Genomic DNA, 13,305 nt, shown 5'->3' with positions numbered 1-13,305 from the left:
CAGGGGGAAAAAAATAAAGTTGTGAAACCCTAGGGACTAATTTAGTATTTAACCCAAGAAAAAAACACTACCATTTTTGTTGGCAATAAAAACGATATAGGGTACAACTTGTATTCCCTTGCTTCAGGGAACAACAAAGGAATCACTTTCACAGGTTATTTAAAGTAATTCTAAAAGTCAAAAAAAAATAAGTTTTGTGTAACATCCCCACAAAGTTACTCTCAGGAAACAAAATGTAAAATATTGAAGTTGAACATTTGCCCATTTGGGCTTGGGCTTGAACAATAAGTTTGAGTTAGCAGTTCAAAATTCGCTAGACTCAGGCCCAGCCTAGTGTGCAGCTTCCTGATCATGTTCAACCTCCATGTATGATTCTAAGGGCGCGTTTGAGATTGCAATTTTGTAAGAATAATCTGGGTTTTTAGAAGATATCGCAAAACGTAAGGCGTTTGACATTGCGATTTAAAAAGTATTTAATTTAAAATAGGAAAAAAATCAACGATTTCTATAAGCAGACTAGGGGTGCTTATTTTAAGAAGCGTGAATTTAAACAAAAATCACTATTTCGCATAATAAATATTTGATAAAAAAAAAAAAAAGTATTTTTTAACATGTTTTACCAAACGTCGTTGTGATTTAAAAAATAAGCGATTTCAAAAATGCAATTTTTAAAATCGCACTTATTGAAACTGCAATCCCAAACAAACCTTAAAACACCCATTAAGCTCCAAGCTCCTTCTTCCGCAACACCTAGACCCTAAAACACCCATCAATGCTCGAATTCCAGCCCGGACATGCCCCTAACGACCGGTAATTTTGTAACTCTTTTCCCTGTTTATTTTTGAACAAATTCGGAACAATGATCTCCAGATGGGTCCAGAGGGTTCAATTGTTTGAAAGTAAATAACATGTCTTAATTCTATTTTTGTCTCTTTTTTTTATTTTTTATTTTTTATTTTTTTAATAATAATAATAATAATTTGTGTCAAAAATAGCAAGAAGCTCTCTGAAATTCTTCACTGAGAGGAGCTCTTTGAGATTAGTTTTGCATAAAAATTGTCTGCTCGAGTCCTCCATAGTCTATAGAGATATTTGGAAATTAATTTCTATGAAGTTTGAATACGATTAGGAAGTTGCACACTGGGCTGGGCCTGATTCCGGCGAATTTAGAACTGCTAACTCAAAGCTTATTGCTCAAGCCCAAGCCCAAATGGGCAAATGTTGAACTTCAATCTCTCTCTTCTACATTTCGTGTCCCTCTTTGTCGAAACTGAAAACCCTGCGGCTGCGAATCATCTCTGCTTTCCCTAATTAATCAAGCAACGCACATATGATGATGATGATGGCCAACGAATTGCCTGAAGACTTGGTAACGCAGATTCTGCTATGGCTTCCGGTCGTCTCTCTCTTGCGATTCAAGTGCGTCTGCAAATCCTGGTACGCTCTCATCACACACCAAAACTTCTTAAGAAAACACCTCCTACACAACAAGAACAGCAACACCCACCTTCTCCTTAAAACGTTCAACGAAACAATGGAAGATTATTTTGTATCCACGATTTCTTATGAAGAACTCCAAATATCCCTTACACAACCTCTACCTCCTCCGTTTTTTGGGAACGGCGAGAAGTTTTGTATTTCTGTGGTGGGTTCTTGCAATGGTCTCGTTTGTCTCCACGCTTACGATACATTGAATGTTGTTATATGGAATCCTACAACTAGAGAAACAAAGGTTGTCCCCGAATCAAACCTGCCCATCTTCGCTCCCGCTGGCTATTGCACCCGTATTCAAGGTATGGGATTTGGTTTTGATGCCAAAACTAATGACTACAAGATAATCAGCTTTGTTAGTATGTATGAACCCAATTTCGACGACTATTTTATTAAAGACGTTAAAGAAATCATATACCAAAAAGAGGTATACAGCTTAAGCACCGATTCTTGGAGAAAAGTTGATGGACCCCAGTGTTTTATTCCGGACTTTAGCTCGATGACGTACACCACCGGGATGGGTTCTTGGCTGGCATATGTTGAAGACCCGAAGTTATTTGTTTTGTCATTTGACATGAGCGATGAGGTATTCCTAGAAACACCACTTCCAGATAATGTTAATGGGCAAGAGCTTTTCGTGTTGAATGAATCGATTGCCATGGTTGCTTTCATGCCGGTTGATGAAAAATGGAGGGAGATCCGATATGATATATGGTTGTTGCTTAAAGTTGGTGTTAAGGACTCCTGGAATAGGCTTTTTACTATTAGACCATCTTTTGCAAAAATTCACCAACCATTAGGATTTTGGAAGAATGACACCATGTTCTGGAATAAAATTGATAACGGACAACTGTTCTTGTATGACCTCTCTACCAAACAAATGACTGGTCTCCAAATTCATGGGCACAGTAACTCGATGCAGTTGGTTACTTACATGGAGACCCTAATTTCTGTCAAGGGAGGAAATGAATCTAAAGAATAGGACAATATATCGTTGACAAGGCTTGACGGCCCATCTTTCTATATCTGTTCCAATTGTGTTTCAAGGCAGCATATATGCGCTGAGATAATATATTATGCTTATTCTTGTCAAAGATGTCTTTCTCAAATATTTATACACTTACATTTAACCCATATTTTTTTTGGAGCAATTGTGAGAGATTTTTATGGTTAAATAAGCAGTTGTACAAGGGTTCTTCACATGATCTTTATTTTACTTATCATGAGGAATTATCTTGTTACTTCATAGGACTTTACTCTTGAAGAGGTTTTGGTACCTAGGTATGGTCAGTGGAAGTAATTTTGAAGATTGAGCTCTTTAATTAGAGGTCAGATTTCACAAGAAATGACACATCATTTTTCGCCTGTAGGTCAATGTTTTTTAGTCTTCCCTATTTTCTTAAAATCCAATGCCTAAAAGTATTTTGGTTTATTAATTATTACGTTTATTTGTTGTTTTATATTGAAAATTTGAAAATTCACTACAAAAATGCTTCTAACCACCTTGTTTAACAAACATAAATTTTGTCTGTGAACTATATGAAGTAAAAGTTGATAAGGACTGTTAATCTTTTAAGTCACTATAGACATTTTAAGTGTAATAGGTAATGCAGGTTGCTGTAAAAGGTGGTTCACCTGGTTTAAAATACAAACTTTTTCAGGTCAGTTGGCTAAGTTTCAGAAACCCCCCAGGTTTAAATATTGTTTATTACTTTAGGACTTAGGTGGATTTTGAGGGGTCACTAAGGAATGAGTAAATGGGATGTCATAATGTTCGAAGTTTTTCAGTGCCTAAGTGCACATATAAAGTATAAACAATTCAGCAATTGTATCAAAAAGTTGATGAATTTTAGTACCAGAAAACAGTTATGGTAGAATTTTTCCAATTTAAATCATGTGCAAAAAAATTGCTTCTATATGAGACTTTATCCAAACTTGTTCGGGCAGATGTTCGGAGAAGCTCTTACGTAGAACAACTCTGTTGCACCATTTTCCCATAAGATAAATGTTTACCAAGAGGAACTAAACCAATTACATAACTGTGACCATGGGTGATGCCAGGACAAGCAATGCGTGTGATGCAAGATTTTAGTTATATAATTTTGTCTAGGCCAAATGGATATGAAAGCACTTCATATTGTCTTCTGGAATTTAAAACCCCAACAGCAGCGGCATTTTAGCAAAGAGAAACACTAGGATGCAAGATTTATCAACAAAAATGTGTGAAAAAGTAAAATAAAAACAAGAATAGTTCACTAAAGCAAATTTCTGTTAGGTTCAAACCTGGAATGGCTTCCTGGAAAACGTTTCTTCCACATATCATTAAGATATCTAGCATAGCTCTTACATGGGACAACTCTGTTATTGTTCTTATTATTACATGTGTATAAAGCCTTCGCTACTCTACCTTCCTATTATTAGTTTCTTTTCTGAGAGCTTTATTCATGTATTATCTTTACACGCATGCATGAACACACGTCAAAGAAACCTTCATATTTCTTGCAAGCAGTTGTGTAGACAAAATTCTATTGCGTTCTTTTCATTTTTTCCTTTGTTGACTAGTTTTCTAACCTTGATCATATGCAAAATTCCTTCTCATATAGTGTTTGTGATATCTGCTATAGATTTTAGATTAGTATGTAGATATTGGCATGTCTAGTTGATGTTGCGCTTCTCTAGTTTTGAAATGAGGTTTTGTTAAGGATGGAATTAAGCTGGGTTTTCCCGGCTCTAAGATGAATTGGCTTATCTAATTTGCAAGTGTTGGTTGCCATTGGAATTTTACCGTTGAATTGAGACATCCACACCTTTTGTGTATGCTGTTAAATTCTTTTCCCGACCTCTAAAGAGTTGTGTGTGCTATATCATATATGTTGTGGCTTCATAGCAAACCTTATTTCTAATGTGGATAGGCTCTTAAACATTTAGGATGCATGAATGATGTGATTTTATTGTTATCTGGTGATTGATTGCTACTAATAACAGGCACCACATTTGTAACTACACCCATGTCAATGTAGTTTAAGTACTAAACCTAGCTAATTTGTTGCTGGAATTTTTGTTTTTGTATGTATTAAGGTGCGCTGAAAATGTTTATATGGTCAAATGAGAATGATAAGACAATTTCAGGGGATTTTAGATGCAGTAGATATGATTATTTATTGTCTGAAGGGTTCCTATTGACTCTGTAGTTGACTACTAGCTTTAAAGCTGTACTGTTTCATACAGGTAGAACCTATAGATAATTGGGTTTTATTGATTGGACAGATTGGTTATGAGTAATGGCAGTGATGTGAAGAATATCTGCTATTGATTTAAGTTGATAACTACTAATTGTTTATTTCCTTTCATCATCAACTTGAATGGTTACCAGAGCATGAGTTCTACTGCCTCTACTCTTGTTCCTTGTAGTACAAAGTTTCTTTCATGTTGGTTCAAACTCAAATTCTCTATATAATTAGTTTTTGTTTTAATTGCTGAGACAATTCTCCTTCCATGCTACTCTCATTACTGCTCGACACATGAATTCTCTTACTTGAGCTTTGAGGCTACTCACAGAAAAAGTGTGGCATTCACTATTTATGCTAAAATGTAGACATGCTCCTTTGCTTTCATCATTGGATATGAGTCCTACAAATCCAATGGTGGATTTAAAGAAAAAATATATATATATTATCCAACAGAGGATCCAACTTAAGAGCAAAAACTCTTGTGTGCATTTCTCAACAGAGGATCCATATTCACTTGTCTCCAACTACTGAGTAAGTCTTCATTTTCCTTGCTTCTCTTAAACCTGCCCTTGGACATAACCTTTATTCTAACTTCCCAGCAGATTTTCTGGCTTATATGATTTCTCTCCCTCCCAAAGATTTTTCTGGGTAACAAAGGCTGGCAACAAGAGTGAAGATAAAAGATGTATAGAACTGTATTTGAAATATTACATAAGTTGACAAAGCGCTCAACAATGGCATGCCATCCTTTTCACTATATCTTCTTCTCAAACTCATTAAATCCCCAGCAAAAGCTTTCTTAGCCCATCACCAATGACAAACAAGCTGACAACTCTGGGATTTCGGAAACTGGCATGCATGTACATCTAGAATGGCAAGAATGAGGCTCCATAATCATCACGTCCAAACAAACAGCACAAGATATCTTAGTAAAACTATCTAGTAAAAAAATAAAAGCACCTTCAAAAAATAAACATTCAAAACATTATTATTAAACTTGGGTCGTGACACGTGCAAATCTCAAATTCAGAAAATTAACATCAGATTTGACACAAATCCAAAAAAGAAAAAGGTATCTTATGCAACAATAAGACAATTTTCACAATGCTAGATTCATATCTCTAATATCTAAATAATCTTTGGCAAGCTTGTAAGTTGTAATGGAAATTAGACGTTCACCAACCAAAAAGAAAATGTTCCAGCCTCCATGACTTGAAACCTTTTGCCTTTTAATATTGAAACTCATTGCTGCTTTCTAGCTTATATAGACCAGTCGCACATTCTAATCATCTCCCATTAACCTATTCCTAAATGATCCCAAACAATTCACCTAAGGTCCTATAGTGATAAACAATGCACGAACTTGGGCGGTGTCCGAAACTTAGTCAACTAATTGACGTGGGAACTTTAGAAGAAACCTTGAAAAAGTTTATGCGGTTTCAATCAACTAAATTTATACCACAATTTTTTCATCGCACCTAAGCCAAATTTTGAATGAATACACGATGGACACCTTTGAAAAACTATTATGATCTTAAGTGTTCCACATGGCTTAAATATAAGCTTAATCATGTGTATATAAGCTCTTGGGCATCCTCGCTTTACAAACCAATTTTCAAGAGTGAGTTATACTCAAAGTTTATATTATTTGGTATCAGAGTTAACCACCATATTACTGGTTCAAATCATGGAATGGGTGACTTATGGCTAGATAAAAATAATTAAAGGTGAAAAGACGGACAATTAATAATCGTTCGTTAACCGCACTAACCGCTAACTGCCTTTATATATATTATATTTATATATATAAAAATGCATGAAATGACATTGTTTTTGTGTTTAAATATATATGAAAATTTAGAAATTATGCTGTATGTCATATTACCATAAAAACGAAGTCATTTTTTTTTTAAAAAAAAAAAATTAACTTTTTAATTTTTTTAAAAAAAATTTCTTCTTTAAAAAGTAATTAGCAGTTAATAAAGTATTAACAGCTAACTGCCGGTTAACTGCATAGGCGGTTAACGGAGATGGTTAGTGAATTTTATTAACTGCTTAGGCAGTTATAGTTAGCGGTTTTATCCAATAACTGCTAACCTCATTTTCACACCTAAAAATATTAATAGGTGAGTAGAACTACCAACAAAGAAAATGGATACCATTGGGTCAGTGTTGGATGTTGGCCACGGAAGCCTGGTCGTGGTGGTATGTTTACGTTATGATCCTATGTGTATAGTATATAAGCTTTTTGATACCTTCTTCTTATAAGCTAATTTTCAAGGGTGAATTTTACCAAAAATTTATATAAAAAACATATATAATAATATAAACAATGTTTTTTCCCAATAGAGCTATAGACCTTTTGCAATTGTGCTTGTTATACATTTTTTTTTTTAACATGTATATAATTTATTGTCAAAATGTCCTCAAGAGGTAGCTCAATCAGGATCACGTCACATAAAGTGGAGGTCATTAGTTCGAATTTTCGTCCCTCTTTTATGCGGACATGTAAAAAAAAAAAAAAAAAAATTTATGGTCCAGATTAATATTACATTACTTAGTGTCAAGGATCCCATTGTAACCTACCCTTTTCCGAGTATTGGAGAAGATCAAGAAAAAAAAACCTGAATGGCACTGGGGAAAGGTCGAGAATTGTTGATTTGTTTTTTCAGGAAAAAAGAAAAAAAATGGAATCTTCTATTTCGTACATAAGCATATCCACGATGATAAATGCGAGGACAAAGGATAACCACCCAAACATACCGCCATGTTCTGAGCCGATCAATCCCCACCACCTAATCGGTTAACAATGTCCCCACTGATCAACCATCAAGATTCCTCATGATGCAAATCTTTGTTAATGCAGAGTCAACCAACCGCATAATAGGAATCAGCAAGAGACAACCCAGTTGAACCAAACTCTCAGTCTCAGAGAAGATGTTTTGTGGAGTTCTAACGTTGACCAACTTTGTATGTTCATCTTCATCTTCATCTTCAACCTCCATTTATGATTCTAAAACACCCATTAAGCTCCAAGCTCGTTCTTCCGCAACACCCAGATCTCAGTGCTCGAATTCTAGCCCGGACATGCCCCTAACGACTGGTAAGTTTGTAACTCTTTTCCCTGTTTATTTTCAATTTTTTTTTTTTTTTTTTTTTTTTTGGGCAAATTCGGAACAGTAATGGCCTGATGGCTGCTTGAGTCCTCCATAGCAAGAAGCTCTCTGAAATTCTTCACTGAGAGGAGCTCTTTGAGATTAGTTTTGAATAAAAATTTGCTGCTTCAGTCCTCCATAGTCTATAGAGATATTGGAAATTAATTTCTATCAAGTTTGAATACGATTAGGAAGCTGCACACTGGGCTGGGCTGGGCCTGATTCCAGCGAATTTTGAACTGCTAACTCAAAGCTTATTGTTCAAGCCCAAGCCCAAATGGGCAAATGTTGAACTTCAATCTCTCTTTTTGACCTTTCGTGTCCCTCTTTGTCGAAACTGAAAACCCTGAGGCTGCGAATCATCTCTGCTTTCCCTAATTAACCAAGCAACGCACATATGATGATGATGATGGCCAACGAATTGCCTGAAGACTTGGTGACGCAGATTCTGCTATGGCTTCCGGTCGTCTCTCTCTTGCGATTCAAGTGCGTCTGCAAATCCTGGTACGCTCTCATCACACACCAAAACTTCGTAAGAAAACACCTCCTACACAACAACAACAACAGCAACACCCACCTTCTCCTTAAAACGAGCAACAAAACAATGGACGATTATGTTGTATCCACGATTTCTTATGAAGGACTCCAAATATACCCCCTTACACAACCTCTACCTCCACAGTATTTTAGGAACGGCGAGAACTTTGGCGAGAAGTTTAGTATTTCTGTGGTGGGTTCTTGCAATGGTCTCGTTTGTCTCCACGCTTACCGTACATTGAAGGTTGTTATATGGAACCCTACAACTAGAGAAACAAAGGTAGTTCCCGAATCAAACCTGCCCATGTTCGCCCCCGCTGGCTATTGCACCCGTATTCAAGGTATGGGATTTGGTTTTGATGCTAAAACTAATGGCTACAAGATAATCAACTTTGTTAGTATGTATGAACCCAATTTCAACGACTATTTTATGAAGGACGTTAAAGAAATCATATACCAAAAAGAGGTATACAGCTTAAGCACCGATTCTTGGAGAAAAGTTGATGGACCCCAGTGTTTTATTTCGGAAATTGGCCCGATGACATACACCACTGGGATGGGTTCTTGGCTGGCATATGTTGATGACCCGAACTTATTTGTTTTGTCATTTGACATGAGCGATGAGGTATTCCTAGAAACACCACTTCCAGATAATGTTAATGGGCAAGAGCTTTTCGTGTTGAATGAATCGATTGCCATGGTTGCTTTCATGCCGGTTGATGAAAAATGGAGGGAGATCCGATATGATATATGGTTGTTGCTTAAAGTTGGTGTTAAGGACTCCTGGAATAGGCTTTTTACTATTGGACCATCTTTTGCAAAAATTCACCGACCATTAGGATTTTGGAAGAATGACACCATGTTCTGGAATAAAATTGATAACGGACAACTGTTCTTGTATGACCCCTCTACCAAACAAATGACTGATCTCCAAATTCATGGGCACAGTAACGCGATGCAGTTGGTTACTTACATGGAGACCCTAGTTTCTGTCAAGGGAGGAAATGAATCTAAAGAATAGGACAATCGTTGACAAGGCTTGACGGCCCATCTTTCTATATCTGTTCCAATTGTGTTTCAAGGCAGCATATATGCACTGAGATAATATATTATGCTTATTCTTGTCAAAGATGTACTTACATTTAACCCGTATTTTTTTTGGAGCAATTGTGAGAGATTTTTATGGTTAAATAAGCAGTTGTATGGTGGTTCTTCACACTATCTTTATTTTAATTATCATGAGGAATTATCTTTTCGCCATCCCATAAGTTTAGTGTTTCTTTTATATATATATATTGATATTTTTTTCTAGCTACTTCATAGCATTTACTCTTGAAGAGGTTTTGGTACTTAAAGTATGGTTGATGTGATCAGTGGACATAATTTTCAAAATTGAGCTCTTTGATTTCATAAAAAAATGACATAGCACATTAGAACCTGATAATCAATGTTTTTTTCAGTCTTCCCCTATTTTCATAAAATCCAATGCCTAAAAGTATTTTGGTTTGTTAATGATAACATTTATTCGGGGTTTATATTTGAAAATTTGAAATTTCACTTCGGAAAGGCTACCTTGTTTTACAGACATAAATTTTGTCTGTGAACTATATGAAGTAAAAGTTGATAAGGATTGTTAAGCTTTTAAGGCACCATAGACGCTTTCAGTGTAATAGGTAATGCAGGTTGCTGTAAAAGATGGTTCAGCTGGGTGAAAAAACAAAATTTTTCGGGCAAATTCGGAACAGTGATGGCCTGATGGGTCCAGAGAGTTCAATTGTTTGAAAGTAAATAAAATGTCTTAATTCTGATTTTTTATTCTTTTATTTTTTTTTATTTTTTTATTTTTTATAATAATAATGGTTTCAGTCAAAAATAGCAAGAAGCTCTATGAAATTCTTCACTGAGAGGAGCTCTTTGAGATTAGTTTTGCATAAAAATTGGCTGCTTGAGTCCTCCATAGAGATGGAAATTAACTGCCTGTTAGGTTGAAAGAAATTCCTTCCTAATTTGAAACTGATAAAAGTGCTAAACTTGTTATTGTCCCGATTTTATTTTTTATTTTAATTTTTTTTTGAGGAAGTTGAAAGTGAAAATAGTTGTATTTATTTTACTTAATGATCTTTTGCTGGCCATTGTGAACAGCTGTAGCTAATTTTTGGTGCCTGTTTGTCTGAGAGAGAATGCCCTGTCAATGTACAATTTTACTTAAAATTGGGTTGTAGGTAGTGGTTGTCACTTTACTCTGCGTTACAAATAGAAAGTAGGATGTTCATAGATCTTTGGTGCATAATGCCAGGCCATTAAGCAAGTATATTGCCCCTTTGTCAAGATACTTTAAAGCATATTCAGTCCATCTGCTAAATGTATTGTTGTTTTAGTTGTGTTGCCTTGGAATTTGGAGAATGGATAGATATTATTGTTTGAATCATTATCTATAGGGGTGTTGAATTGTTTCTGGAGATTCCATTATTTTAGATTCCGAAAGTTGTAGAGTTATGATGGTATGAATCTAATGATATGCCTGAATCCACTTTGCACAGTGTCTGTTAATTACAAATGATCAATAGAAAATCTTTCTTATGAGATAATCTTGTGATCTAATATATGAACTGAACATATATCAACTAGAATGTATATCAAGGGTTCAGTTGCTCTAAGAAATCCTCAAGGTGCTTGCATATATTTGATAAAATATGGAGTTGATTCCAATGACGCATTTTACGACAGAGAAATTCCAAAATGATGGTTCTATGACTGGTGGTGCATATGATTTTGAAAGAGCAACAACATCACTTTCCAATCAGTCATTGTCGTCGTCTAAGAAGGTAACTCTTGTGAGGCACGGCCTTAGCTCTTGGAATGAAGAGAGTAAAGTTCAGGTGTGTTCCTCCTCTGCTTTTTCAAAATCTTTATCCATCTTCTGTTATGTTTCAGCATTATCCTATAATCATGTTAGAATGAAAAAAAAAAAAAAAAAAAAAAAAAAAAAAAAAAATCGAATTTATGCACATTAAAAAACTAAGTACTTCAGTTTCATTCGTTGACAAGAAACAGAAGTACCTGAACTTCTAAAATTGATTTTCACTATATACAAATGCTTATTGTCCTATTCTCTTTCACTGTATTAGGATTTAAGGAGCCATTTTACCAACTTAGTTAATCATTTTTCTTGAAGGCTTCTATGGTTGAACAAAAGTTCAAGTCCCACTCTTCACCTTGTCTATTATCATTCTATTGAGAGTAATGCTATTTAGTAGACTCATGTACAATTGTCATACAACTGGATAACGTGGTAGTAAAAATCAACACTTGGATTAGCACTTGTAAAAGAAAAGAAAAAAAAACACTTCATTCTATAGAGTATCTAGCGACTAACCTGGTTGCTATATCTACATTCAGGGAAGCTCAAACTTATCAATCCTAACAGAAACTGGAGTGAGGCAAGCAGAGAGGTGCAGAAAAGCCTTGACAAATATATACTTTGATCAATGCTTTTCAAGTCCAATATCTCGTGCTAAGGTTCGACTAACACAATTTAGTGTGCTGATTTTTAGTACTTTACCAATTTTATCTCTGAGTGTTTAATGCAGTCCACTGCTGAAGTTATATGGCAAGGGAGGGAAGAGCCACTTGTTTTCCTTGATTCGTTGAAGGAAGCCCATCTATTTTTTCTTGAAGGCATGAAAAATGGTCTGTCTCCTTTTTATACAGAGTTCTAAAACTTCAGAGCTGTATTTGATGCAACTTATCTAATTCGCAGTGACATTATTAAATTGATTTACTTTATATCTTACACATTGAATTTAGTCATCTCTAGCTAGCTTGAAACTTGCTTTAGTTAAATTGTAGATTTATAATGGTCCTTGATTTATGTTATCTCTTTAGTTCTTTCTGCGTAAGACTAAATCACATTCAGAATTTGGAGGCAGTGGATGCTAAGGAGAGATATCCAAAGGAGTATACCACATGGAGAGAAGATCCTGCTAATTTCTATGTGAATGGTGTCTACCCTATACGAAAACTATGGGCAACGGCAAGAGAGGCTTGGCGGGAAATATTACTCTCACCAGTACGCTTTTCCCTTTCTCTACCATTGTTTTACTATTTTCAGGTTTCAACTCAATAGAGTTACGTTATAAATATCTTTCTCATTTTCCAGGGGGAGAATTTTCTGGTCATCACTCACAAATCAATTTTGCGGGCACTGATCTGTACAGCTGTAGGGCTACCGCCAGAGAGGTATGTAATGGTATTAAATATAAGCAGTCACCCAGGAAGTTATTTTTGGTGATCCTTGCAAAATAAAATCTGATTGTTTACTAAGTTTCTTGATTATTTGAATCTGAAAATTGTGATATTCATATAAAAGGTGTGAAGGTTTGACAAATGACATGAGAACTTCATGAACTGTGCCTCATATAGTATGGTCAATCCCTATTAAATTCAGTATATTCCTTCCCCAAATGATCATGATTTATATGAAAACTATGAACAATAATGCTGCTGGTCTTTGGATAATGTCAGTAGAAGCCCAAGGGGTTGGCTCAATGGTTGGACAGCCTAGGACTTTGAGTATGCTCCTCAAAGTCTTAAGTTCGAAACCCACTGAGTGCAAATTGCTTCTTGTGGCCATCGGACTGTGGGTTCGCCCGTTGAATTAATCGAGTTATACTTGTGGAAAACTCCTTGTCTAGGGCTTGTGCATCCCCGGGATTAGTCGGAGCGAAGCTCCGGATACCCGGTGCCAAATCAAAAAAGAAAAGAAAAGATAATGTCAGTAGCCTATTATAAAGACTGTTATAATATAGGCTTTCTATATAGGTTAGATAATTTCCTTCCCTATACATTTTCCTTGGTTAGTTGATTGTAACCTAACATCTTATTTGTATTGT

At 35.5% G+C, this 13,305-nt stretch overlaps 2 protein-coding genes across 2 annotated transcripts; both read left to right on the top strand.

Annotated features, from left to right (window-relative positions):
• The first annotated feature begins 1,271 nt into the window (after nucleotides 1-1,271).
• On the top strand, nucleotides 1,272-2,642 carry LOC132172338 (F-box/kelch-repeat protein At3g23880-like). Its single transcript, XM_059583820.1, has one exon. The coding sequence runs from the start codon at nucleotides 1,331-1,333 to the stop codon at nucleotides 2,471-2,473; it is 1,143 nt and encodes a 380-aa protein (XP_059439803.1). The 5' UTR covers nucleotides 1,272-1,330; the 3' UTR covers nucleotides 2,474-2,642.
• A 5,785-nt stretch (nucleotides 2,643-8,427) lies between these two features.
• Nucleotides 8,428-12,652, top strand: LOC132171723 (probable 2-carboxy-D-arabinitol-1-phosphatase; the record flags this gene model as incomplete). The annotated part of the gene is given in 6 exon segments (XM_059583107.1): nucleotides 8,428-8,754; nucleotides 11,141-11,292; nucleotides 11,813-11,932; nucleotides 12,004-12,103; nucleotides 12,343-12,482; nucleotides 12,573-12,652. Coding segments are annotated over 6 exon segments (919 nt in total), but the record flags the coding sequence as incomplete, so codon positions are not given.
• Between the last annotated feature and the right edge of the window lie 653 nt (nucleotides 12,653-13,305).

This window comes from Corylus avellana, chromosome ca2 (assembly GCF_901000735.1).
Source record: "Corylus avellana chromosome ca2, CavTom2PMs-1.0".
Classification (NCBI taxonomy): Eukaryota; Viridiplantae; Streptophyta; class Magnoliopsida; order Fagales; family Betulaceae; genus Corylus; species Corylus avellana.
This window is presented reverse-complemented; position numbering and strand designations above follow the sequence as displayed.